General features: G+C 47.2%; 2 protein-coding genes across 6 annotated transcripts; both read right to left on the bottom strand.

The window, feature by feature from the left end:
- Positions 1-2,329: 2,329 nt before the first annotated feature.
- On the bottom strand, positions 2,330-9,931 carry RBM4 (RNA binding motif protein 4). 3 transcript variants are annotated; one of them, XR_011251893.1, is made up of 4 exons: positions 8,252-8,663; positions 4,582-5,266; positions 4,253-4,417; positions 2,330-2,731 (listed from the first exon to the last, which is right to left on the bottom strand). XR_011251893.1 is itself a non-coding variant. In XM_069566349.1 (4 exons), exons 2-3 carry the CDS (start codon positions 8,661-8,663, stop codon positions 4,590-4,592), a joined length of 1,089 nt encoding a protein of 362 aa, XP_069422450.1. In that variant the 5' UTR covers positions 8,664-8,675; positions 9,742-9,931; the 3' UTR covers positions 2,330-2,731; positions 4,582-4,589. The 3 variants fall into 3 exon arrangements, 2 of the variants coding, with proteins under 2 accessions (XP_069422450.1, XP_069422451.1); XM_069566349.1 differs by lacking the exon at positions 4,253-4,417 and adding an exon at positions 9,742-9,931 and having other exon boundaries at positions 8,252-8,675; XM_069566350.1 differs by lacking the exons at positions 4,253-4,417; positions 4,582-5,266.
- Positions 8,603-26,617, bottom strand: RBM14 (RNA binding motif protein 14). Of its 3 annotated transcripts, none has more exons than XR_011251892.1 (3): positions 25,404-26,617; positions 9,742-9,937; positions 8,603-8,675 (listed from the first exon to the last, which is right to left on the bottom strand). XR_011251892.1 is itself a non-coding variant. In XM_069566347.1 (3 exons), exons 1-3 carry the CDS (start codon positions 25,738-25,740, stop codon positions 17,247-17,249), a joined length of 2,010 nt encoding a protein of 669 aa, XP_069422448.1. In that variant the 5' UTR covers positions 25,741-26,617; the 3' UTR covers positions 16,572-17,246. The 3 variants fall into 3 exon arrangements, 2 of the variants coding, with proteins under 2 accessions (XP_069422448.1, XP_069422449.1); XM_069566347.1 differs by lacking the exons at positions 8,603-8,675; positions 9,742-9,937 and adding exons at positions 16,572-17,454; positions 18,220-19,684; XM_069566348.1 differs by lacking the exons at positions 8,603-8,675; positions 9,742-9,937 and adding exons at positions 16,572-17,454; positions 19,574-19,684.

Genomic DNA, 26,617 nt, shown 5'->3' with positions numbered 1-26,617 from the left:
ACAAGGCACAGCCAAAAAAACAAAAAACAAAAAAAGGTGAAAGGCTACAGAAAGCCAGTGTATTAAAGCTTCACTTAAAAAAAACTATTGTACAACTACTGAGGCTAAGTGATGACAGTGTAACTTTAATTACACAGAACAGAGAAACTATGTGGCCTCAACTCAGATACACCTGATTGGAAGTTTACACAAAAACAATTTCAAACAATATAAGGCTGAAATAGCAGCAAGTTAAACTCAATCATTTCAAAAGACTTGAGGTTTCAGAACTTGGGTCTTTTCCCACTGTAGGAATACGGCAGTAAACCAGCACAGATTCAGTCACGAAAAACTACTTTGTTGTAGGGAGACCGTACTCTCAAATGGAGAAAGACTCCCTTTTCAAGTTTAACTAGACAGCATGCTTTATAATGCAAAACTATACTACCCCCCATACTCCAGTGTGACATCACCATTTTCACTGACTATTCCCACATAAATAAAAATTCTCAACTTGACACTCGCAGAACACAAGCTCTAGAACTACACCTAGGTACCTTTCAGAGTATCACTCAAAATGTTTTATTTGTTGAATCAAGAAAATTAGCTTCCATCTTTTGAAGTTTGCCAACCCCACCCATCAAACCAAGGGGTATGTTTGATAAAAACAGACCAAAGCAGGCAAACCCTCCAAGAAGTGGCAGAAATCCAACCCAGCCAGGGAAGATAGACAGATGCCAGGAAAGGACCTAGCCTAGATGTAATAATCCTCTTTGTTGATCACTTATCTGTAGGAGCTAAGTTTTAATCTCAACTCCATCAAGTTTCCCTGGAACTGCTGTCTTTTTTTCTCACCAGAGACAACTTCCATATTCAATAAAATGGTGGCTGGGAGATAAACACATAGAACACCTCTCACAGGATTTCAGTGAGCAAATCTCCAATAAATTACAAGTTGTACTGATAGTTATTTCCATCTCAGGCTTCTATGAATTAGAAACTAGTAGGAAAATCTGAGATTACCAAAAATTAGCTAATTTTTCTTACCTCCCAGTACCACAATTCCTTTCCTAAAACCATAATGATTGGCATAGAGTGAAATATTTAGTCACTTAGTCATGCCCAGCTCTGAGACCCCCATGGACTGTAGCCTGCCAGGCTTCTCTGTCCATGAAATGATCTGGGCAATTATACTGGAATGGGTAGCCATTCCCTTCTCCAGGGGATCTTCCCCATCTAGGGACTGACTGGGGTCTCCAACATTGCAGGCAGATTCTTAACCAACTAAACCACCAGGGAAGCCCATAATGCTTGGCAGTTAGGTGCTCACGCTCCTTCAAATGATGCTAGGAAATGCCCTAAGCAGACTCTACCCCCACTGTATTTATGCTGAAACTGGAGCGAGAAGGTACAGACAAAAAGCATCTTCAAGAGAGTCTATTTTGATAGATGCACAGAACTGGGAGGCAGTGGCTCTTCCTTGTACCCTGCCCCCTCTACCTATCCTTGTTAAGTGATCTAAAGCTCACTTCCGGGTCCTTCTGTGCCTATCATCCTAAAGACAATGAGGTACTAGTGGGACCACTGAGGTATTTGGATTCCAGCAGAACTATACATTTTGGGGCTTCTCTGGAAACTCAAATGATAAATAATCCATCCACAAGGCAGGACGATTTGGGTTCAATTACTGGATTGGGAAGATCCCCTGAAGAAGGGAATGGCTACCCACTTAGGTATTCCTGCCTGGAGAATTTCATGGACAGGGAAGTCTGGTGGACAGCAGCCCATGGGGTCACAAAGAGACACAACTGAGTGACTAAGCACACACATACAGATGGTGAAAGGCATCAAAAAGCTTTACTTGCTGACCTACAAAATAAGCAGAATGGTTTTGGAGCCACAACTTAATTTTCCACATGGCGTGAAATGAAAGCTGACCTCCTGGTCCCTCAAACCCTTCCTTTTCCTATACCTATCCCTTGGAAAATAAGTCAAGCTAGATGTAGTGACTGGGCGGTTTGAATGATAGTACTAAGGGGTGGATGAGGATTGTTTTCCAAGCATGGAGAAGTCCCACACTTCAAAACTGCTAGTTGGTACATGGTTTTATAACAAAGGTGTGATCAAGTGAAGGAAGTCTTTAATGGAGTAAGGCTGCCTGCCTGGGTTCTTCCGCATAACCCCTCTCTCCTTTCGCACCTATAAATTCTCTCTATAATAAAGAAAGTAAGGGCAGTGATGTTCACCCAGAACTGAATGTCAGACTCTACCCACTCCCCTTCTCTTCTAGGGACAAATAAAGAACCCAGACACAAGTCTAAGTAAGAATTCTCTCAAAGCACACATTTCCTAAGTTGAAAAACCATTTATTTCACTGGAAAGAAAAAAGTGATTCAACTCTGTATGTGTCCACCTGCTACAAGCCTTTGGGTCAAACAGACTCAGGAGCGGTGACACTCTCACAAGACCCACGGGAAGCAGGAGGTGGGCGACAGCACCCCCCACCCGCTTCTGCACACAATGAGGCTGCTGGGAGGAGAGCATCCTGGGAGCTAAGGAGTACTGAAGGACAGAAAAGAAATGGGGACGGGCAGGAGAGAGGAAGAGGGGGGTCTGAACTTTGCAAGATAAATTTTAAGGTCCACGTTTCCTGAGGGACTGAACGCACAGAGCCGTCCCGGAGATGGGTACCACGAAGGGTGTATTCTCATGCACAACCGCAGCTCGGAATTTCAGCCCACACACATCCCACCTGAAAGAGAGCAAAATACAGGGGCTTTACAGCAAAGCTCACAAGGGCGTTTCCACTTAACCCTTCAAAGAACATCTATAAAGTATGGTAACTTGACACTCTTTTTAAATTTACTTGTATCCATCCACAGTATCACAATCATCTCTCAAAGTGAAAAAGAGCCTGAAGGCCAGAGTAACTGGGAAGGTCAAGTAACCCCAGATTGGGCTCTTTTCTCTCAATTAATTGGCAAATTTTCTTTCATGACAGTAGATAAGACACTGCATTTCTCTTGATGTTAGTATACCAGCATTCCTCAAAGAAGGTAATTTCCACATTTACAAACTGTCACTGGAGGGCAGGAAAAAGGAAAAGGTTCCAGTTAGCTCTCTGGAAAAAAAAAATGTTTGAATCTTGGGCTACAAGTTAAAAACCATTTAAAGTCTAGGCAAAAGTAACATCAACTGAATAAGCTGTAAAACCTGAGGGCATCCAACTCTGCCTAGGGAATAAAAGAATGTACTGGAGAGCATGTGTAAGCTGAACATCAAGTCTCTCAAGTTTCTTTTCCACTAGTTATTTCCTATCCCCCAATCCTGGGCGAGTCACATATCTTCTGCCCGAATGGAAAAAGGTGGCAGTACCTGCCATCCTGTTACCTCAGGATCGTGATCAATGGTAAAGTCTGGGCCACAATGAGAGCTACTCAAAACAAAGGGTGTTGTGAAACACCCCTAAATACAACAGCAATCTCATACACCTAGAGCCCAAAGCTGGCAAGCGCCAGAAGAGAATACAGTCAAGTAGAGCCAAATGGATCATGAGGCTCAAACTGTATAGGAAAAAGCCAGAGGACTCGAGGTACAGCCGGTGGTTCAAGAGTGTTAATTGCCCAAACCTGGTGGGAAGATGAAGGGAGAGATCCGCTTAAGGCAAAGCTCCCAACCTTGGATTTCAATATCACTGAAGAGTAGAACTGGCAGGGGTGCATACATTATTTACATTATTATGCACCTTAAAGAGGTGGAGAGGATGTCAAATCTAACACTGTGGGGACAGTGGGGGGGAAAAAAACTTAAAAAACTAGACAAAGGAAACAGGCTCTCACAGAACAGATTCAAAGATAAAGCAATGGAGTGGGCATCCTATTCAGCTCAGAGAATGAATGTGCACTGAGCAGAGAAGCTGAATTTGAGTCTATGCCCCAGACTCTGTGTTGAAATTAACTTCATAAATTGAAAGATCTTTTTCTACTCCTCTCTACCCCAACTTACCATCAAGTCAGTTTTTTCTCTAAAGCTCACAGGGGTAACTTCAGAAATGTCAGAAACACACTGCTTCAAGATTAAGATGATACCACTGGGGTAGTCTTCATAGTAACTGGAACTTGAGCAGTGATGACCAATTAACTACAATTACAGATTTTAACTGTGCGGGTCCTAGCAGACCTTTCTCATAGCATGAAGCAGAAGAGGAACCCTGCAAACATTAATAATGTCACACACCTAGGAATTCCAACAAAGGCTCTGAGAAACGACACACCTGGGTCTGATGTCCGGGTTCCAGGTTCAGTTCAATTACAGCACACAGGTGTGACCCGAGATTCATCACGTCACACTGTTTGCTTTTCCAGACACAAATGGAATCAGGTTGACTCCTGGGACTAGGAGTCCTGGAAAAACAGCCATGGCGGCTAAAGATGTTTGTCTATTTCAGAAAAATTAAATAATTAGGACTTCTCCCTATCCCCTGAACCATTAGCAACCTTACCCTAACCCTGCAAAAGCAAGCAAGCAGGGCAGCCTAATTGGAGCCTTTAGGCTGCAGGAGGGACAGCAAAACCAGAACCAGGGACACCCCACCGCTCTCACCTCAAGCTTTAAAAGGCTGAATACCGCGCCCGATCCGCATACTGCTCCCGCTCATACCGGGCCATGTCGTACAGGGAATTCCGCGCAGCCGACGAACCTTGGGACAACTCACTCTCATGCCCGTAACCGTAGCCCTCTCCAACAGTAGGGACTGGGCCTGTAGCGCGACGCAGGGGGCTCCGATCCCGCCCGTAATATGAAGAGGAAGCTGCAGTAACAGCAGCAGCAGCTGCTGCAGCAGCAGCAGCAGCAGCTCCCGAGGTCGGCAACAGGTGTCTATCGTAGGGATCGAGAGAGGTGGAGGTGAGGTGACTGGCCATGGCTGTGTTCTGGACTTGTGGCAGCTGGGACAAGGTCTGCTCTGCGTAATTATACGCAGAGGCAGCTGCAGCAGCCACCGCCTCATAGGACCGGGCAGCACGGCAGCGCTTGTAGTAGGCATCGAGCGCTCCGTACGCGTTGTTGTAATACAATGAATCCCCGTAGCCCATGGTGTAAGGTGTACGCACTGCTCCGTATTGCTCATTATATTGCTCGGTAAAGTCTGCCACGCGGCCCGAACGATCTACTGGACACTCTTTGGACCAGTGCCCCTCTTTCCCGCACCGATAGCAGCCGCTCTGGTCTCCCATCCCGGGCGCAGTCCTAAGCCGGCTGGTGGACAACTGCACGTGCATTCTTTTGCCTTGAAGAAACAGACGCAAGAAGGGTTGCTATCACTCTTAGTCAAAGCCCCAGCCCCTACCCCAGACACTGGTCATAGCTGGCTTTACCTAGACAACTCTAATGCAGGACTCACTGCCATTTTAAAATGTTTTTTTAAAGGTCCAATATAAATTCAGTATGATGACCTGACTTCAGGCAAAGATAAATGAAGAAATGTTTCCGCTCAAACATCAGTCTAACGCTTAAGAAAAACTACTCTCATTCAAAAACAGGCATTTCATTCTTTGCCAAGTAACTATGGACACAAACTGCTCTGAACAGTGACCCAATGTCAGAAGACACAATTAAGAGTGCTCTACAACATTCAGACACCTCCAACCTTCACTATTAAGACTCTTGAATTCATTAAGCAGGAAAATGCAAAGGTCAGTCCTCCACATCACCCCAAAATCAAAGAGAATAGAGCAAGACATTGAAGTTACCACTGATAGTGATCCAGACTTGATCCATGGCTGAGTGCTGTAGGGAAGTTTCAAGATTTTTTTTTTTGGGGGGGGGGGGACTCACAAATGCGTGAAGAGGGGCAAAATACAAGTTGAAGGGCTGCTATAATCCTTAACTGGGTCTTTTAAATTGCTACTTCTGATATTCATTATAACAAGAATTCTTTAAAATCTTCAGTGACCTCTTAGAGGAGGGGATCAAAGAAAACAGGGCAGGCAGTTCACAGGATGGCTGAATTTCAAAAAGGGCATCACGAAAAATATGGGAAAAAGGGGGGGAGGGTGAGAAGAGTGGAGAATGACTACTCATGTTAGTGGATCAAACTGTTCATTTCAGCAAGATTAAAGTACTTTTTCTCAAGAAACCCAAGATTCTAACAACATGTACTTAACACTTTTTTTTTTGCTGAAAATTAGAATTTGTATTCTGGAAATGGGAAAATATTACTTTTGAAAACCTAACAAAAGAAACATTTCTTCAAGTTTAAGTTTTAAACCTTCTCACAGAAGCAGTTTCTACCTAACATGATCTACCATTTTAACAGTAAGCAAAATTCCAGCAACACCTTTCCAATACAATTGGTTATCATGCCCCTAAACATGCAGATGGCAAAGAACAGTGGCCCCATGCTTAATCAGGGGGATAAACAGAGAGGTCAGGTCATCTATGCACCTAACATTACAGAAGGGGGATATAAAATTCAAGGTAAATTCTGAAAGACTATAAAAGGGATAGGGGATGGAAGGATCAAACTATGAAAAAAAAGTTCTGGCTCAAACAAACTTTCTGGTAGGTACAAGTTGCCAGTTAAGAGATAGGATATGCAATTAAGTACTTTTAAGTGCTAACCCACGTTCTTTGCATTTGCCCAAGTGGCCACTTTGGCACCTAACAAAACCAGAGAAAACAAGGGCAATTAAGGAATCAATCATGTACCTTCAAGACATGAATGTCACCAATAAATGTCCTGATCTAAAGATGTGCCAGGGGGAAAAAAAAAATTTCGCAAAAGTAACTAAGCATCAAAAAGCCTACAGTTCAGAAGCCAAGAGTCACGATCCAAGGATTTATCCTGTATTAGCTCACACTGTCCTTCCCTTACATGTGGTGGCAAGGAGACACCACCACCTCTTTTGTAACCTGGTTAAAGTGTAGAAGAGTATTAAAAAATTAGATACCATAAACCCTCCACAAGAGCAGCCTTTGCGCCCAATTACACTGTTGACACAAGGTAATTCTCAACTTACCAATTAAAAAAGGAAAATGAGACCTGAGAGACCTGTGACATTTGTCTTTAATAATGCACAGCAATACCCATGACACAAGGGACCCATTAACTTAGGGGGAATGATGATCAGACTTCTAGGCCTAAGAAAGTTTAATTTATGTACACCTCAAAGATAGCCAACTGATTAAGAGGAGTGCTCAGCCACTACCTTGTTTGGCTGAAAAAGTTGGAATGCAGGTTAAAAATACAGCAAGGAGTAATGGGAATAACCTATAATTCAGAAGTAGCTACACCAAAGGGGAAAGGCTCATTACTCACTTCCATACTGGGAACCCAAAGCAGATGGGAGAAGACTAAGGTTAGCAACTCACCATGGTTACCATCCCTTTCATGACTGCCACTCTTGCCACAGAAGCTCAGATCATAAACCAACAAAATATATTCCAAATAAACTGTCATCCATATAGCATGCTGCCTTCCAAGCACACTATTACTCTAATCAAGGCTCCAAGATATCACCTATCTAAGTGGTCTTTTCACCAAAGATGTGAGAGCCCACTCCTCAAACCAGCAAAAGGCGTCAACTTTATCGCCCTCTACCTGATGACTCCCCCTCCCCCTCCCCTGCAAATCCCCATACCTTCTCCTCCTCAGACACTCCTGAACCTATCCTTTAATTCTACAGTGCCCTCATCCTCCAAACAGAACCTCTGGTGCATGCATAATAAAAAAGCAGTAAGAGCTAAAGCCCTTTAAACACACTAGCTCTCTAAAGCCTTAACAATGAACTATATTTACTAAGAAGCTATGAGTTGGGATGAAATTGGGAAGCTTAACTGGTATTTTGCTCCTGAACGGGTGGCTTAAGCCAGCTTTTGCCAGGTCCTTCATATGCAACATGGTGTGCTGAGGCAATGAATTTCAGAGTGAAATACCATTCTGTGCTTTACTACTACCATTACTACTGCTACTACTGCCAAAAACAAAACAAAAAACAAATCTTCAGTGGAAAGATTTCTGCACTAATAGACAAAAACGCCTAGGGGTTCCAATCTAAAGCCAAGTGATTTTTCTCCCAGACTTGATTTGCCTGAGGTAAAGCCTCTAAATCCCATGCATTCTCCATTTAAGTTCATCATCCACTCTTAATCCTCACCATCCATCAGCCAACCAACAGCTGTCTCTACCCATGACCCCTCCCTTCTACTTATCCAATCTATTCTCTACACAAAGCCTTGTGTTCAGCCCTCTTTCCCAAAGAGGATGGTTCACCTTGAAACTCTGTGTTGTCAAGGCCCCTGATGGCCTCCACTGCATCCTCAGCCCGCTCCATGTGTACAAAGGCATAATCTTTCACGATGTCACATTCGATGACTGGACCGTACTCCTCAAACTTGGCCCGGAGCTCTTTGTTGGTACAAGTAGGGCTGATATTGCCTACATGTAACTTTGTAGAGGTTTTGCTCTTATTCTTGCTGGCTTCCACGTTGATGTTCACCCCGTGCAGCTTGTAGTGGTGCAGGTTGCGGATGGCATCCTCGGCCGCCGTCTTGTCCTCTATGTGCACAAAGCCGTAGTTCTTAATGATGTCACATTCCAGCACCTTCCCATACTGCTCGAAGAGCGAGCGGATCTCCTGCTCTGTGGCCTCCCGGGGCAGGTTTCCGATGAACAGCTTCACCATCTCGGACACAGCCTGGGCGAAAAGAAACAAAATTTCTAACAAAGGATCTCAGGCTCACAACAGCTTAAAAAAACCCCAATACCGCCATCTCCTTTCTGTCTGGCAAATATTTCCAGTTTTCTCTCACGTTCCACACGCAAACTTCCACACAATCAAAGGGAACCGGGAATAAGAAGGCCCGCTAGAGGACCAACAGATACAAGAAAGCATCTGTAATAAAAATCCTTGGTAGACACAGTTTGGTAAGACTTTAATAGTTTTAAACGGTAATGGAAATGAAAGTGAGAGCATAAATTGTAGCCTAGAGGATAGTAGACTTTCTAACTTCTATAAAGACAGTCAGGGAGACTTCCTTGGCTGCCCAGTGGTTAGGACTCCACGCTTGAACTGCAGAGAGCTCGGGTTCAATCCCTGGTCGGGAACTAAGATTCGCAAGACGTGCGGTAGAGACGACAAAATATAAATAATTTTTTTAAGAAAACAAAAGTCTAACCGGATTGATTGTCTGCAACTACGCACTGTCTCTTCCTTTAGTAACCGAAGAATCAGCCACCATTTCCGGAAAGGTGGACCTTAAAACTAGGTTTTAGGGTTTCCTTTAGAAGCAGTGAACCGCTGACTTAGGCCGGAGAGCCAGGCGTTCCAAGAGCACGTAAGTGTTAGAGCTGGGAACGCCTCTCTTGGGGTGCCGTCCTACGAATTCCTGGAGAATTGGAGAAATGCATGGTTGGAAAAGGGGGCTTGAACCTCATCGGCCTAACAACCAAGTGTCGGGACCTGAGAGATCCTTAAAACGTGGTTAATTCCTAAATCTAACGGAAGCGCGGTTACTCGATGGAAACCTCGAGGCTGTAGGCCGAACCTAGTCGGGCAGAGGGCAGGGTGGGGAGAAAGTATGATATTCTCAGGGGAGGTTGTGGGGGAAGGGCTGCTTCAAGCTTACCGCGCAACGCCGAGCACAGAGGTCGGCTTTCAGTGACGGGTGTGGAGGCCACTACCCCACAAGGATACCCTTGAAGCCCAAGGAACAAGATTTAACAAGGTAAAAGAAACAGTGAAAAGGCTCGGAGTCTCTCACCCGCACGAAAAGCAGCAGATGCTCTTCCTCGCGGCGCGGACGCTTCTGACAAAACGCTAAAATGGCGACGGCCGCAGTAGTGACTCTGGGTAGAGAGGGGGAGGTGAACCTACCACTGGATTGGCCGTTCAACAAAATAAAAGGCAGGCGTTCCTGTAGATGCTCTTCCTGATTGGTTACCACGAACGCCAATTACCTGAGGCCGGGAAGAGGTGGAAACGTCAGTAACCCCGGAGCGTTTATGCGAAAGCCAATGACCACCACCCTCAAGAAACCGAGGTCATTGATTGGGTAGGAGGTCGGCATGAGGGCGGACCTACCAACGTAAGCTTCGCAGGCGGGGTTCCGCCCGCCATTAGGCGGAGCGAGTTAGGACTCCGGTGTGGCGGTCGGTGTTTAGCGTCATGGCGCCAACTTTCGTTAAGTTTCCACTTCTCGCCAATCCACGTGCGTTCCATTTTGCCTTCTACTCCGAATTTCTCCCTCTAAATTCCCAAACGCCACCCCTTCGCAGCTCGGATGCTGCGGACGGACGCTTACGCAGACCCAGAAGCCAGGTAAGAAAAACAGCGAAGCGTCCCATCTGAAGAAACCAACCTCTCCTTCGGCGGAGTCCACAGTGGCGCCCTGGGAGTCCCAGAGCTACCCTCCAATTGAAACTGCTTTCATAGGTGGTGAAAGGACTCTCAAAACGGTTAATGGGCTCAGCTTCAATTAGGCTATAAAGGTCCCCGAAGTCGACTCGGTTGAGGGTTCTCTCAAGAAACCAGCCTCCTGGGATTCAAGATGAGGAAAAGGTTTCTCTGTGGAGGTTGAGAAAACACCCCCACCCTGCCCTGAGAAAAAAAACTAGAGCAGCGAAGTTTTTTGTTTTATTTTATTGGGCGCCATCAGTCAGAGATGTTAGGTTTAAACTAGAACCGACCTTAGAGGGAATAAAGAAGCTAATAAATCACAACCAGCTAAATAAGCAAAAATACAATCCACAACAGCGTCCTCCAGGGCGTCCATTCGGCTTTTTTAAAAATCATCCTTTGGTTTCTTCATATTAATCCCATATTATGAATATGACCCTTTTGCAAGGCAGTTCTTGAAGAGGAAGTTTAAAGGGGAGAATGGAAGAACTTAAAAACATGATAAAAGCAGTGGTTTGAGGAAAGGGATGATAATACAAACAGAACACAGCACCGGTTCAAAGGAGCTCACCACCCCTACCCCACCACCCCCACCCCCGGCCAAAAGGGGTGGGGATCATAGCGAGAAAAGTGAAGTCAAAGTAGAAACGTTTTTAAAACCTGACGACTCAGAAATAAATAGTGGTCAAGAATTTATGCTAGGGTTCAGTTCGGTCATGTCCTACTCTTTGCGACCCCATATGGACTGCAGCACACCAGGCTTACTCTAGGATGGTAAAAGATAATCTGAAAAATGGGAAAATGTTGTATTTACAAATGTGATCACTAATCTTGGTCCATTTTCATTGTGCATCCTGATGCTGACACTCCAGCTGTGAGTAAAGGGTAAAGGATCAATGATGGAAAAAAAACCAACTGCATTGTTAGTCTGCTGCAAGTTGGAGGCAGTCACAACTCCATTTGGGCAGGGAAACACACCCGGGCTAGAAATCCTTTAAGCTCCTTTGTTCGATCTTCCAAAATTTTTGCCGAGTGGCCTTGGAGATAAACCTTTCAAAATACCAAAGCATATGAGGTCAGCTTACTCTACCAGCAATCTCTCTCCGAAGTCCAAAGGTGAAAAACTGGGCATATAAATCTCAGGATCACAGTTCAGGCCAGGCTGCAGACCACCAACCACACCCACTCCCTAATCTGATTTACCTTTTGAAAGCCCTCTAGATTGAGTTGTATTTGATTTTGCTCCAACTGAGCAAACCACATTAAGTCACTTAATCAAATACATTATATCATGGGTTTTAAACCCATGGCAATTGGAAAAGCTTCAATTCACAGTACCCAGTCTGGTTGTTGCCAAAATCTCCAATCTCTTTTAACAGTGCTCCTACCACCCCCACACATACCCCACACCCCACCCCAACTAGACTCCTGTACAGTAGCCTATGTCCCAGGCTCATTCAGGCTGAATGAAATGTTCTTTCTCTCCAGGTCCTAAGCTGGTCACCCCATCTAGACATCTCCCCACTCCAACCCTACATACACCTTGGAATTCTACCCCATGAACTCCACGGTACTTTTCCAAATACTTACCACCACTTGAAATCCTATTTGTTCATTCATTTTCTCACTTCCTCCTACCTACCCCCTGCCCCCAGCAAATACTTGTTCTACAAAGGCAAGGACATTTTCTTATTGCCTACTATTGTTTAGTTGCTAAGCCATGTCCGACTCTTTTGCAACCTCATGGTAGCCTGCCAGGCTCCTCTATCCATAGGATTTTCCAGGCAAGATTACTTAAGAAGGCTGTCATTCCCTTCTCCAGGGGATCTTCCTGACCCAGGGATTGAACCCAGGTCTCCTGCTTTGCAGGCAGATTCTTTACCATCTGAGCCTAAATCTCATCAAAGGAAAATGCATTTTATAAACAATGTGTGCCCTTCTGCACTAGGCATTTTAAGAGAATGGGTATGCAGGTTATTTCTCCTTCCTAATATATTTATCCTGTGTTAACACTGCACCTGGTACATGGCAAGCACTCAAGTATTTGTTAACAAATGGATAAATGAATGCATGAGTTAAATTCTTGATAACCAAGAGGAAAGAAATAACTTTGGATTTTTAGTCAACACCAGCTTGAAAACATGGACACTTAGTACTAAAAACAAGCAGATGCTCAAAAGCCAGGGGGAAACTTATTCTCTGGGGGTGTTCAGAGGGAGCCACACCACTGCCAGCTACACCCTCTAGTTTCAGTTCAGTCGCGTCCGACTCTTTGCGACCCCATGAACTGCAGCACGCCAGACCTCCCAGTTCATCACCAACTCCTGGAGTTCACTCAAACTCATGTCCATTCAGTCGGTGATGCCCTCTTAGCCTCCCATTAATGTCTGGGGAGGTCCTCTATCTTCGTGGTTCCCAACCTTTTTGGCACCAGGGACCAGTTTCGTGGAAGACAGTTTTTCCACAGACCACGGCTTGAGGGTGGATTTGGATTCAGGATGATTCAAGTGCACTCACTGTGCACTTTTTTTTCTATCATTATTACATCAGCTCCACTTCAGATCATCAGACATTAGATCCTGGAGGTTGGCAGCCTCTGCCCTAACCCATACCTTTCTTCTCCATACCTGATCCCCAGGATACAACAGTGTTGTCTGAAACTAGAGGTGACCAAAACTGGTACGGTTCAGTGGCCTACATCACACTTAGGTACCACTTACTACAGAAGTTTCCTTCCTTCACTGTTACTCACACACTGCACTCACCCATATCCAAAGTTCTTTCCTCAGCTGTGTGCTTCCAGTAGGCCATCCCAACCTCCCCAGAATGTTTTAACTCCTTATTTCTGAGATGGCTAACAGTGACTATATATGAGGCCCTATACCTGATACATGCTATTTGCTCCTTCCAACAGTAGTATTACAAGCAAAATCCCGGATGGCTCAAAATGGCTGATTCAACTCCTTGATCCACTTTTCAGCCTTGTGAAGTTACTTAACCTACACCCTCAATTTCCCAATTAATCAAAGGTTTGTAAGTACCTAATACATTTATTTGAGTTGCAATAGTTATGTTCAGTAGATGTAAGCTATTCCCATTTTATAGATGAAAATACTGAGGTAGAATTCCCGACATGTCCAAGACCACATGGATACCTGGCAGAACCAAGATCCAAACTCAGAAAGTCTGGTTTTTTTTTTTTTAATATTTATTTATTTGGCTGTGTCGAGTTGCATGGGCTCTCTAGTTGGGGCACACAGGCTGAGTTGTCCCACAGCATGTGGGATTTTACTTTCCCAACTATCATTCAAACCCAGGTCCCCTGCATTTCAAGGCAGACTCTTAACTACTGGACCACCAGTGAAGTCCCAGGAAGTCTGATTTGAGAGCCAGCACCCTCAGTAATTCTCTCTGCCAAGTCAGTTTCAAAGCAAACAAATTCTAGCTCCAGTTTTCTCTAGCGGGACTGCACCATCTTTGCTCCTCCTTTACCTACAACCTCCCTAGCATTAGTTTGGTTTTTTTTTTTTTTTTTGGCCTCCCAGGACATACGGGTATCTTAGTTCCCCAACTAGGGATCAAACCCACACCGGTCTGCAGCGGAAGCACAGTGAAAACCACTGGACTGCCAGGGAAGGCCTGGGCACTGCTTATTAACTGTATGTAACTAATTCATCAAGGTAGGTCCTGCCTTCCCTGGGCTACACATTCCCCAAGATCAGCCCAAGGGTGATCACTGTATTTCACCTCAGCTGCCTCAACACTATTTCCAGCACTACAGACATACCGTATTTCTAATGATTTACAGACTTGAAATCATTTTAAGAACTTTTTTTCCTGGAAAACTAGATTCTACCCTTAATGATCTTTTAAAGGCACCTAAAGAAAGAAAGGTAAGTATCTTCCACCTGTCCTATCCATCTTATCTTTATTACCCAAACCTCCTATTAAACACACTACATACTGGTCCATAAATCTAGGAAATTTATTTTCAGTATGACATTATAGTCAACTTACTTGGCTTAATAAGACAAAATGACTGGAACCAACTGTCTGGGCACAGACTTTGGCAGAGCTTAACTAATGGACAGTGACTAGAAAGGCACCCTACTATAGAGGCTGACCACTCAGTGAGTCCCATTACCGCCAGTATAAGGGTAGCAGCCCCAAGCCCACCCCAGACAATCTGAAACAAGGTCCAAACCTCAGAGAACAGACTGATGAAGTGAGAAGACTTTAGTCTTGTTCCAGGAATAAATCATTTAAAACTTCTCCAATGAAGGTCAAGTTAGAGCTGATAGATCAGAAGTGCAAGGACCTGAAGGATATTGTGAGCCCATATTCCCACCCCCTTTTCCCAAAACACACATTAAATGTCTATCCTCCCATTCACTCAACACAACCATCTTCAAGTTACAGGACCCTGGAAATCAGAAATCCACAAAAAGCAAAGTAGGAGAAGCGGGCTATAGGATTAACACAGGTAGCATAATTTAAATAAAAAGGGGAAGAGAATTTTAAAACAATCTGCAAGGAAGAGGAAAATGACAAGTGATTTGGCTTTAGAGCCAAACCAGAAGCCTGGCAGCAGAGGCAGTAAGAGCATCAGTACCTAGAGATGACAAGTTGAGTGATCATCTCGGCCAGGTTGCTTTGAAGAATTTAAGCTGTAATAAAGAAATATCAGCACTGGCCCTGAGAGCACAATAGGCTATTTTCACAGGAACTGTGGGACTGGGACAGTGGCTGAACGCTCACTGGAGAGAAAGATGGCAGAAAGTCACGCTGACAAAGAAGTAATTACAAATACACAGGCCACAATCACAGCACTACAATTAAACAACCCTTGATTTTCCATGGAAATAACCAGAGCTAAGTCTGTTAGGTTGCCCTGTCATAACCCCACTCTCACTGCAGAAAAGTGACAAGAAACCTATTAGATTCCCCCTCCTCCCAGTCCTTAAAAGAAATGGAAAGCAGCAGCAAAGCAGTGAGCAGAAAGAAAAGAGAGCCATGGCCTCAGCACCCCTGAGATTACTCCAGTTTGCATCCACAAGTAGTTCATACTTAATACAGAGCATGTGCTTCTGGCCCACTGGGCAGAGGGAAGAGAACACCTGGGGCAAACTGTTGGGTCACAAGCAAGTTCACAAGAAGCCAGTGGAGGCAGAAGAGAACCAACCTGAACTCCACTTGACAATACACCTCCCCCAAATCACCCTGCCCAAAAAGACTCCCAAATCAAATCTCTAACGCCCTCTTCCCAAAGGAATGTTAGGGTTCCTGTTACCACCCTACCCAACCAGTCTCCCATTCACCCATCAGGAAGCCCAAGCTTCCATCTTGTCATGGCTAGAATCATCTTATTTTGTGCCCAGGTCCTCTGAGCCCCTAGTCCCAGAGTAAAAGTATGGAAAGAATCAATTCCTTATTATCCCAGCACCCTTCTTAGTTATGCTTGCACCTTGCCCCCTTCCCATGGTCTACCATAACACCTTCAAATATAAACCCAGCCAGAAAACATCTGGAAACCCTAACAGATGTAGAGAAGGAATTTGCAGTCGCCGGTGACTATGATGGCAGGGGTTGGCAGGACGCAGGCAGGACGCTCCAGGATGATGTTCAACAGGCAAAATACCAGGTCTATGGCCAGAATCCCCCCATACTGGCTTCCAAAGGTCCCAGCCACAAAGACACTGCCACACAGTTAACATGACCCCCCAAACCCAACTGACCCCTTTCCAGGTCCCAGCCCCAGTACTCAGTGGAGCCCACTGCCTGAAGGCCCTGCTAGTCTTCTAAGCACCAAAGCAGCCCATTCCCCACTTCTCACTTGAGAAGTCAAACCTCAGAACCACCCTGCTGGAGTCCAGGTTGTTTCTGAGCTGGAGACAAGTCAAGGAAAACAGCCAAGCATGGGCGAGGAAAATGGGCAATAAATTTACTGCATTTTGGTGTGATTAACTCAAGTTGAAGCAACTTTGTCCAGACTCTCCAGTCCTTAAGATGGCAGACTAGCAGAGAAAGGAGGAGTTAAATCCCTCCAGCAGCAGAGAAATCATTCTAATTCCCAGGTTCAGACCCCTTTCCTCATCTGCCCTGGGTCCTCTGGCCACCTTCCCTTTAGCTGTCATGTATTCCTGGATGTCAAACTGGCTTCTCTGAAACAGTGCAATCAAGACAATGACAACCAGGTTTCCAAACTGCAAATCGCCCCAAGTTTTATTTGTAGTCCATACAAAAGGGAAAAAAAATTAAGGTTTTCTAACACCACCTACTTGGGGAGATGGGGAAGTGCACTGTGTCGCACAGCATCAGCTAGAACATCAGGAGTCAGTAGGGACTGGACATGTTCCAACCGACTGTCCCAGCAGGAGCTCAGTCTCAACACAGTCTACAGAGGGACAGAGTCAGGGCCCCCTGGACACCTGGCACAGCTTGGCGCACAGGAAATGGTTAAGCTAACCCTTTCCTGGCCTCCCTCACATCTAAAAAGAAAAAGGCGCCGCCGACCTCAGCTGCAGGTTGCTTCCCCATCCAGACGACCTTAAATATCGCGCACAAAAATAAAAGGGAGCCAGGAAAAAAAATCAAAACATAAAAGAGATTCCCATCCTAGGGAGATGGGGCAGGGGAGAGGGGAACCGCAGATCTAGAGCCAGTGGCAAGATTTGCTGCTGAGGCGAAGGAACAAAGTAGGTTACTGCCGAACACTCAAAGGATCGTCTCCTGGGGAAGGCCCACATGGCAGAGGGGATGAAAAACCACCAACAGGAGAGGTATGGGCCAGCGGTTATAACCTGGGTCTGCGCCATACCACCCCATCTCTCCTCTCCTTCCCTCTCTGTGGTGCCCCATCCCAGGATGGCCCTACATGCGGCGCTGGTAGCCAGAGTGCATCTGAGCTGCCCGCAGGTAATCATTATAGGAGCCCGAATAGCGTGCGTAATCGGAATGGGCATCGGGCAGGCGACGGTAATCCAGCGAGGACTTTGTCGGCGAGCGGCGGAACGAAAGCTGCGACTCTGATAAACGGCGGTAATCAGAGAGCTCGGCTAAACGCCGGTCGGAACCATACCTAGTCGAGAGAAGAAGACAGTTGGTGAATGAGACAATCGAGGGGAGGGCTCCAGGTGGGCACTGGGGAAATGCCAATGGGGGCAGGGAGGGCGTAATCAGACTGGTCTCCAACAAACAAGATTTTTCAGAAGGCTCATCACCTTATCCAGGGCAAGAAATCAAGCCTGGTCCAACTGTGGGAAACCAAGCCCACCACTGAAGCCCTCCCTTCTGAACTGGCCAAGGTGGACGCTGGCCTACATTCCCAAACCAGAGACAAATTATCCCCACCCCTGGGCCCTGCAGAGAAAAGACCTTGGTTGTTTACCAACAGAACGGCGGACGAAAGCAAGGTCCCCAATTTCCCAAAGAGTGGACGCACCACATACACCCTGCCTTCAGCCAGTGAGTGCCAAAGGGACTACTCTTTCAAACCCACCCCCACCAAAGGCCAGGACAACCACGTAACAAGCTTAAGGATTCTTGAGACAGTGGGAGAGGCTATGGGCCACGATCTTGCAGGCAATAGCTCCAATAGCACTTGGGCTAGCCTAGACAGGTGACACCTCCCAGCCTGACTAGCTGGTACCACCCCAGGCTGAGCACAAAGCTCCACCTGAACCCTGGTGACCAGAAGTTCACAGACATCACCCACTTCGGCCTCTGGACATCCCACAGGAGAAGGCCAAGGGAGGGGCCGATGGCTCCAGTTTCCCTCCCATGCCAACCTCAGCCCCTTGCCCTGAGCCCCAGCTGGGGGCAGAGGCGGGGGGGCATACAGTACCTTTTCGACATGGCGACAGCCTTTTTGTACGGATCGTCGTAGCTGGCCCGGGGTGGGGAGAGGCGGGTACGCTCATAGGGCGGCGGGGTGCTGTTGGCGTTGGCAACGGCCCCCTGGGACATGGACAGGTAGGCTGCAGACGGCTGACCTGTCCCGTCGTAGGCATTGCCCGGCTGGCCACGGTAGGAGGCAGCAGCCTGAGGATGCTGCTGTGCAGCATAGGAAGCAGCCAATGAGGCTGACGACTGAGTGCGGTAAGGAGCTGCCAGGGTGGCAGAAGGTTGGGCCCCATAGGCAGCTGCAGCGCCATAGGAGCCGGTGGCCGCAGCAGCTGACTGAGCCCCATAGGAGCCTGACAGGCCCATCGATGCTTGGGCTCCATAACTATTCAGCTGGGTCTGAACAACTGGCTGGGCCCCATAGGAGCCAGCCATCGGGGTGGTGGCTTGTGCGGCATAGGCAGCTGGCTGGCTCGCGTAAGCAGCAGCTGTAGCTGGTTGTGCCACATAGGCAGCAGGTTGGGAAGAATAGGAAGCAGCCTGCTGTGCAGCATATGGGGCAGACTGGGCATTATAAGAGGCTGAAGGCTGGGCATTGTAAGAAGCTGCCTGGGCCCCATAAGCTAGTGATGAGGCTGCAGACTGGGCCCCATAGGAGGCTGCCTGGGCCCCGTAGGAGCCTAGGGAGTTAGCTGCTCCCTGGGTATTGTAGGAGGAGGCAGCTGCACGAACCCCATAGGAAGAAGCAGCCTGTGCCCCATAAGAGGATGGTTGGTTACCATAGGAGGCAAGGGAGGAGCCCTGAGCCCCATAGGAGTTGAGCGAAGAAGCCGCAGCTGGCTGACCCCCATAAGAGGAGAGGGCCGAGGCCGAGGGCTGGGCTCCACCGTACGGGCCAAGCGAGGAAGCTGCAGCCGACTGGGAGCTAGGGCTAGCCAGCTGGCCCCTGTATGGGGCCCCAAGGGAAACAGAGGGCTGAGCGCGGTAAGAGGCTGCCTGGGCTGTCATGGGCTGAGTCCGATAGCCGACACCCAAAGAGGCAGAAGGCTGGGCCCTGTAGGCAGCACCCAGTGACACTGAGGGCTGGGCCCGGTAGGTGGCTGGCTGGGCCGTCAGAGGAGCCACATACGAGGCTCGGGGAGGTGAACGGCGCAGGGGGCTGCGGTCGCGACCAAAGAAGGGTGGTGTGGGCTGACGGGCTTGCCCATCAAAGCCACCAGTGCTGTTGCCAAAAGCCTGCTGGTAGTCGAAGGTGGCAGAGAAGCCACCAGTTCCAGGGAATGCTGTATCCCCAGCCCCTGGTTTCTTGGTCTTGTCCCCAGACTGGATAGCCAGGCCAGGCCCCTTCTTCTGACCCTTGGTTGAGAGTTCCACGTTGATGCGCTTGCCCTTCACTTCTTTGCCGTTGAGCTGCGCGATGGCGGCTTTGGCATCTGCTTCCTTCTCCATGTGAACAAACGCGTAGTCTGATAAAGCAGCAGACAGAGGGTTAGCAATTAGGGGGGCAGGGCATGCTACCTGATGGGTCCCAAACTGGACACACCAACAGCACCCAGCTGTTGCCAGTACCTCCAGGCCTCCAAACCCTCCTCTCCAGGAGTAGGTCATAAAACGTGATTCCCATATAACAAAGCTTCTGACTGTCCCAAATAGTCAGCTTTGCCTATGGCTTTCTTCCTGTTCTCCCCATTTCCCCTGCCACCTCACCCAACTGCCTGCTCAGAAAAGAAAGAGCAAAGATGAACTGCAACAGAGAATAAAAATCTTCACTAATCTTCATCTCCTATTAAGTACAAATCCACCGACAAAAATGCAGAAAGCATTCTTGGATCACTCAATTATTCAATATTCTCTAACCCAAGACCACCAAACAATTCTGTTCACCTTTGAGGCTTAACTCTCAAACACTGGAAATGACCATTTATGTCTGGACATGACCCATGTCTCAGGCCAGGGTCCAATTAAAGCAGAAGAGCTACACAGCAATACACAGCCTGCGACAGTCCTCCAATATGATCTCCCCCTTTCCCTCAGTACTTCCCAATTCTCAAAGCATTCCCAGGCACAAGATCCCATCTGGGCCTCACAACAATCCCTGAAGGCAGGCAGAGCAAAGGATCGCTATCCCCATTTTACAGGTGGGCAAACACACTCAAGAGAATTTATATGGCTTGCCCCAAATCCACTTGTGAGATCCAGAAACAGAATCCCAGCTCTCCATGCCTCCTCACAACACCAGTCTATCCCTAAGAAGTCAATGTATAAGGCAGGATTGTATTTAGACTAGACACTTAAGCTGAGAAGGGGAGACGCTGGACCCCATGTAAGCCAATGAAATGTGGGAATGGAACTGAGCCGCCCAGTCTAAGCCAGGCCTTACTCAATTCAGGCACAAGCCACCCCCAACTCCTAGGCCACATTACCTTCTCCACTGATACTCGTATCAAGAGACATCCCTTACCCCTTGGGCTTCTGTTCAGAGAAAAGATTTAGTTTCTCAGCTTCATGGCAAGAAGCTGCAATTCCTGCAACTACCAGGCTCTGCTAAGAGGTTATCCCGCAGGCCCTCAATCAGGATCTGAATGAGCTGTGGGAAGACAGGCTCTAAGTCAGGATGTTGATCTCAAAGTCCTACTCATCTACTACACAGAAGAGGAAACCTTCAAGAAAGGAATAGGAAGAAATTCTTGTCCAAATCCAATCTCACACATCACAATAGTGCAAGCAGAATCTGAAGAACAATGAGATCATGCCCGTGGTAACACGGGTTATGTACTTACCACCACTTGAACCTGAGGCTACTTTTAAAGTTAAAGTATCAGAACCCCATCTTTCTCATATCACTTTAGGAAATGAAAAATTGCCTACATGAAATTACTAAGGTTCCGTTCTTGATTTTAAAAAATCCTTTTTAAATGTCCTCTAAACAAGGGTCCTAATTTTCAGAAACTTTCACACTGGGACTGGCTCTCTAGCTACTTCTATAAAGCGAGTCATTTTCCTGGATGTAAAGCAATGCAACCGAAGTGAGTCTTACACAAATGAGAATAAAGATATAATCAACAGGTAGAAGTCAGAAGTGTAGTATGGCAAAAGAATTTTGGAACTAGATGCTAAAATTTAGCCTCAGTTGAAGATTCAGATCACTGACTTGCTTTATTAAGTTCTTACAGAACTTAAAATTTACTTCTCCTCCTGACAATCTGTCCTGCCCACCTCAGAGTTACAAGATTCAACAAATGTGCTTAGGCACTCACTCATGTCCAACTCTCTGCAACCCCATGGACTGTAGCCTGCCAGGATCCTCGCTGTTCATGGAATTCTCCAGGCAAGAATACTGGAGTGGGTTGCCATTTCCTTCTCCAGGGGATCTTCCTGACCCAGGGATTAAACCCAGGTCTCTTGCATTACAGGTGGATTCTTTACCATCTGAACCACCAGGCAAGCCCAAATTATTCAAATGAGATGATAAAAATGCCTTATAAAGTATAAATATGGAGAAGGAAATGGCAACCCACTCCAGTATTCTCCTGGGAAATCCCACGGACAGAAGAGCCTGGGGGCACAACCCACAGGAGTCGCAAAGAGTCAGACACAACTTAGTGATTGACCAACAACAGCTAAAAGTATAAATAGCTCTATGGTAAAAATCATAATAATTATTCAAGCCTAGGAATAACCATAGGGTTAATTTCCTTACAGGATATGATCCTTCATTTCTAATAAAACACAAGAAACACATTGCCATCTGTAAACGCAAATTTGGAACTTGCCAGATATAATAAAGAAACAAAATGAACTATCACAACTGTCTTCATTCTCTTACGGCCCAAACCTGATTCATCTACCAACTGTGAAAAGCAAGTGTTCTTTTAGACCCAGCCACAGGGCACTAAAACTGTCCTCTGATCCCTCACCTCCACTCTGGGTAGAGTGAGCTAAAAATCAATGCTGGTGGGTCCCAGATCTCTTCAAAAGACAAGACTGAGTTGAGCCTACCACAAGGGGAATGCAAGGGTAAGGGGGAAAGCAAGTTTGTAGGCAGATGAAAGGGAACCACCAAAAAAAAAAAAAAAAGCCTCCAGACACTACAAGAGACTCATACTATATTCCTGGTTAACCTATCCACAAATTTCTAGGACTTTATTAAGCTAGGGAAAAAAACACCCAACAAAAATGTTTCAATGGGTTTACAAGAGCAATAGACAATGTCTATTCCCTACTTAGCTAGGTTTTATTTAGAGACCAACTTGTAAAACTTGAAAAAATTTCATAGGTACAACTCAACTGACCACACAGATGAACTATATAACTGACAAAAAGAAAGCCATGAGATACAATCATAACCAATTTATATCAGAAAGTTTCTAAGCCTGATACTGGAGGGAAGTGTGAACAGGTTGTCAGGCTGACTCAAACACATGAGGGGCTAGCCAACCCTAAGCAGCTAAACCAGGCCTAGCCATGTCAAAGACACCCAGGAACCCAACTATTCTTAGGATGATTTTAAAAAACTAACAAAGAACTAGCAAACTCCAGGTACTCACTGGCCTGAATTGAATTAGTTCAAGGAAACTGACCTCTGAGGTAATTCCATCTCATTTAAAAGGAGTACCAGGCAATGATTTACAGAGATCTCCTAATGATCTGGCATCACAATTCCTCCAATACCCAACTTAAGAGAATGTGGAAACAGTTTTCCTATTCTTAGAAGAATAAAAACTTCTAAAGTGAAACTACAGAGTTATACATAAAAGGAAAAGAATGGCCACCCACAACATAGGAAACAGTTTCCTCTTCCGCCTTTCAGACTTCTGAAATCTGACTGGTTCCTAAAGCTGTCAGCAACTCTTGAGACTTCATCCTTTAACACCCAATAGAATTTAACTGTGGAGAGTGGTTACAATCTGCTGTTGCTATGGAGATTTTTACTCTCTCCACATCAAATCATATCTAAGCTCCTGGAACCAAGCAACTAAGTTTCCCCCTGTGAAATAAAACACAACTGGCTGTCCTGTGCAATACCAAGCTTTTGTGCTTTTCAAAGACCTGACAATCAACCTCAGACACCTCAAATGTCCTTTCCCAGACCAAGAAATAAGTATGCTATTTATAGAGCCAAAGCCAGTCTCCTCTACTACATTCCTAACTTAAAAACCTCATTTTCCTTCACTCCAAATAGAAAGGCATCACAGAGGGGATATGATCCTCAAACCTCTCTCAGAGCCCTTTGTACCAAAGTATTATCATGAGCTTACATATCAGCATAACTAAAAATAACAGCTAACCACCACTCCCTGAAGAAGTCAAAGCACTTGGCAAATCAAATGTTCACAAAGGGACAAAATGCACAAAACTTTCACAAGGAAACATAATTTCTAAAAACCAGATCCAGTTACACAGTTCACCATACTCCATCCCCACATCCTCTGTCACTCTGTGTCAGTCCCAAGCAATTCAAACAAATTTTCAGTTTTCCCTACCACCCCAAAGAAGGCTCCTTGACCAATGAGTTCCATAGACAGTCCCCTCAGATGCAAGTTTCAAAACTCTCAATCTAGTAGACAGCCTGCTTAAAGAACTACACACAAAAATGTAGTAAGTCAAACACAGAACTCATATACCCCTATCCATTTCCTGGCCAGGAGCCCAACCTGAGGCCTTTTCCATTCTTTCACTCTAAATAAAAGCAAAAATCCATGCACCATACAGCCTGCCTCATCAGAGCACCCCGTAGCAAAGCTTGATTTTGGATAGTCATGAACTTGTACAACCTGAGTTGAGGAAAATAGAATGCAGTATTAATGCAGAAGAACTAATTACTCCTAATGGTGACTACCAGCCTTTACACTTCCCCCAGTTACAGAAAGGATAAGGAATGACCCCAAAGATGTGCCTTTCAAGGACAGCAAATGATGTATCTTGGAGGAAATGAATAAAGCACCTGCCCGCAAATTAATTTACTATCCTCACAACTCTCACACAGGTTATGAGCAGGTATGAATCCAAAACCAGCAGCCAGGAGGAACCAGATACTTACTTCCAGGTTGCATCCTTGAAAATACAGTAAGGCAAAGTTAACTCTGATCCGTTTCCAAGTGGAACACAGACTGGACACACACAAGGACTGTATTCCAGATCTTGTCAACAAAACACTAAAAGAGCCTAAGGGGTAAGAACCCAGACTATGAAAAGAAGTCACCGCGGTCCAAAAAAGGAAGTCAGGCCTACACTATGATGATACATTCTTCTCAGGATCTACCCTGATCACGAAGACTATTCAAGCAAAGACGACTACTAAGTCCCCATGTCCCCCTCAGCCACAGAGTGTGCCCCTTTGCAAAATCGCCATGTTTAGAAAACAAGGACATTGCTCTGGGGCACCGGCTTGAAAGTTAGCGGCTCAGAAGAGGCCTTTTCATAAAACAAGCCTTCTTCCACAGGTGAAAGGTCGGGGCTTCCAGTTTACAGATATAAAATCGATCTCAAAGTGGGGGGAAAAAAAAGTTTGAGGGAGTTGGAAAGCGCAGAGTTGCCAGGCCTAACCCACCTAACAATACTGAAAGGCCAAAGTAGTTCGGAAGCCCCCGCCTCCCACCCCGTACCCAGGAGTTAACTATGCCCATGAGTAGACCCACGCCACACAGTACTAAAAGATCCCAGCCCGCGAAACTTCCAAGGGCCCCGTTACCTTCCGCTCGGGAGCATTCACCCGGAGGGAACACGAGGGTGGCTTTTGGTGAGGGGCGGGGGGATCAGCCCCCACCTTTTCCCTTGCTCTGACAGACGTCTGGAGAGGAAGTGGGGAAGTGGCAAAATCTTCCCCGCTCCATGATCCGGCTTGTGCCCGTCACTTCCCAATTTCCGCTCGGTGCCAGGCCCAGGAGACCAGTAGAAGGCGCGCCCCCAGTATACTCCCAAATCTCTCAGGCGCGTCCCCGGCCCCGTAGCGCGGCTCACAGTGGCCGCCGCACCCACCCTGAGCCGGTTCCTCCCATTGGGTTAACGGTGCCTAGACCGCAAGGGAGGAATGTGGCTCTACCCAACGCGCCCCCAACACCTCCAGCCTCACTCCCGCGGACTTCGCCCCACCCCCGCCCCACCAACCGCGCTGTGACCGGCCCCCGGGAAAGGGGCGTGGCTAACAAGCAGAGTGCCCCGAGCGCGCCCCCGCCTGCACGTTACCTTTTACCACGTCACACTCGATGACGCGTCCGCGGCGCTCGAAGAGGCTGCGCAATTCCTGGCTCGTGCACGCTGCCGATACATTGCCCACGAATATCTTCCAAGTGTTAAGAGGCCGTGGGCGCGACATCTCCACCACGAGCGCGCGCCCCGGCCGCAGCTCGTGGCCATGCAGGGCCTCGATGGCGCGCACCGCGCCCGCGTTCTCGCGCATGTGCACGAAGGCGAACTGTTTCATGACGGCGCAGCTCATGACCGTGCCGTAGGGCGCGAAGAGAGCTGCCAGCTCCTCCGGCGTCGTATCGGCCCCATCGACGTTTCCCACAAATATCTTCATTTTGCCGCCGCAGCCGCCTTCCCGGAGAGCCGGGACCTCTCCTCCAGCGACAGGCGAGACGTCCGAACCGCCGGCAGTCCTCCCTAGGAATGGCTGGCGACTGAGAACCCCGCCGCGCAGGCGCCCTGACCTAGCCAATCGGAGCCCGGATCCCGCGCGTCATGCAGCCAATTAGAGAGCCTGAAAGAAAATGCACTCAGACGCAGCCAATCCCAGAGGGTCTGGAGCCCGCTCGTTAGCGGAGGGGGTGGGAGAGGGACGACGGCGCGCGACCAACCGCCGCTGCCGGGGGGAGGGGAAGAAGGGCTGGGGAAGGGGTTACGCGCGCAGGGAGCGCCGGGGCAGCTGAGAGGCCTAGTGAGCGAGGCGGCCTCTGGCCTGGGTGGGGCGGGATCGGCAGGCCCCGAGGAAAAACTTAGTTGAGTCGTAAGTCAGAGCCTCTCATTCTGGCCGCCTAGGCCAAACCCGCGCCTAGCTAGGGGTAGCAGCGAGAGTGTCCACGGGAAGTCCTGGCCTGGCGGGAGAAACCAGGACAAACGCCTTCCTTCAGCAGAAGACTCCCGGGACTCGCTCCCAGGACTGCCGCTTGTGCTGGGCAGTCAGGGGGCCCTGAGCGGCATCTGCCCCATAGAAACCCTCGTGCCATTAATTTCTTTGGAAACACATTCCTTGAGGTTGCTGAGTTCCAGGCAGACGCTGGAGACACTGAAAAGCCAATCAGACCCCACCTCTGCCTTTATGGACTTGAAAAACAAGGAATGAGATATATCAATCTTGATACATGTTTGAAATTTTCCACAACAAAAGTTTAACAAAATCGGAAATTGAGTCAAAAGAACAATCCTTGAGGGGATGAAAGTTGAGCCTTTAAAAAAGA

This window comes from Ovis canadensis, chromosome 21, assembly GCF_042477335.2.
Source record: "Ovis canadensis isolate MfBH-ARS-UI-01 breed Bighorn chromosome 21, ARS-UI_OviCan_v2, whole genome shotgun sequence".
In the NCBI taxonomy this organism is placed as follows: Eukaryota; Metazoa; Chordata; class Mammalia; order Artiodactyla; family Bovidae; genus Ovis; species Ovis canadensis.
Note: the sequence above shows the minus strand (reverse complement) of the source record. Positions and strands in the feature narration are given on the sequence as shown.

What these genes read in the sequence shown, in the direction of transcription:
- RBM14 (XM_069566347.1), bottom strand. Translation starts at nt 25,740, where the DNA reads ATGAAGATATTTGTGGGAAACGTCGATGGGGCCGATACGACGCCGGAG. An exon ending in CGAGTGTGACGTGGTAAAAG is followed by an intron (nt 19,685 to 25,403) that starts GTAACGTGCAGG and finishes CTGCTTTATCAG; the next exon opens with ACTACGCGTTTGTTCACATG. An exon ending in GCTGTCGCCATGTCGAAAAG is followed by an intron (nt 17,455 to 18,219) that starts GTACTGTATGCC and finishes TCTCTCGACTAG; the next exon opens with GTATGGTTCCGACCGGCGTT.
- RBM4 (XM_069566349.1), bottom strand. Translation starts at nt 8,663, where the DNA reads ATGGTGAAGCTGTTCATCGGAAACCTGCCCCGGGAGGCCACAGAGCAG. An exon ending in TGACAACACAGAGTTTCAAG is followed by an intron (nt 5,267 to 8,251) that starts GTGAACCATCCT and finishes TGTTTCTTCAAG; the next exon opens with GCAAAAGAATGCACGTGCAG.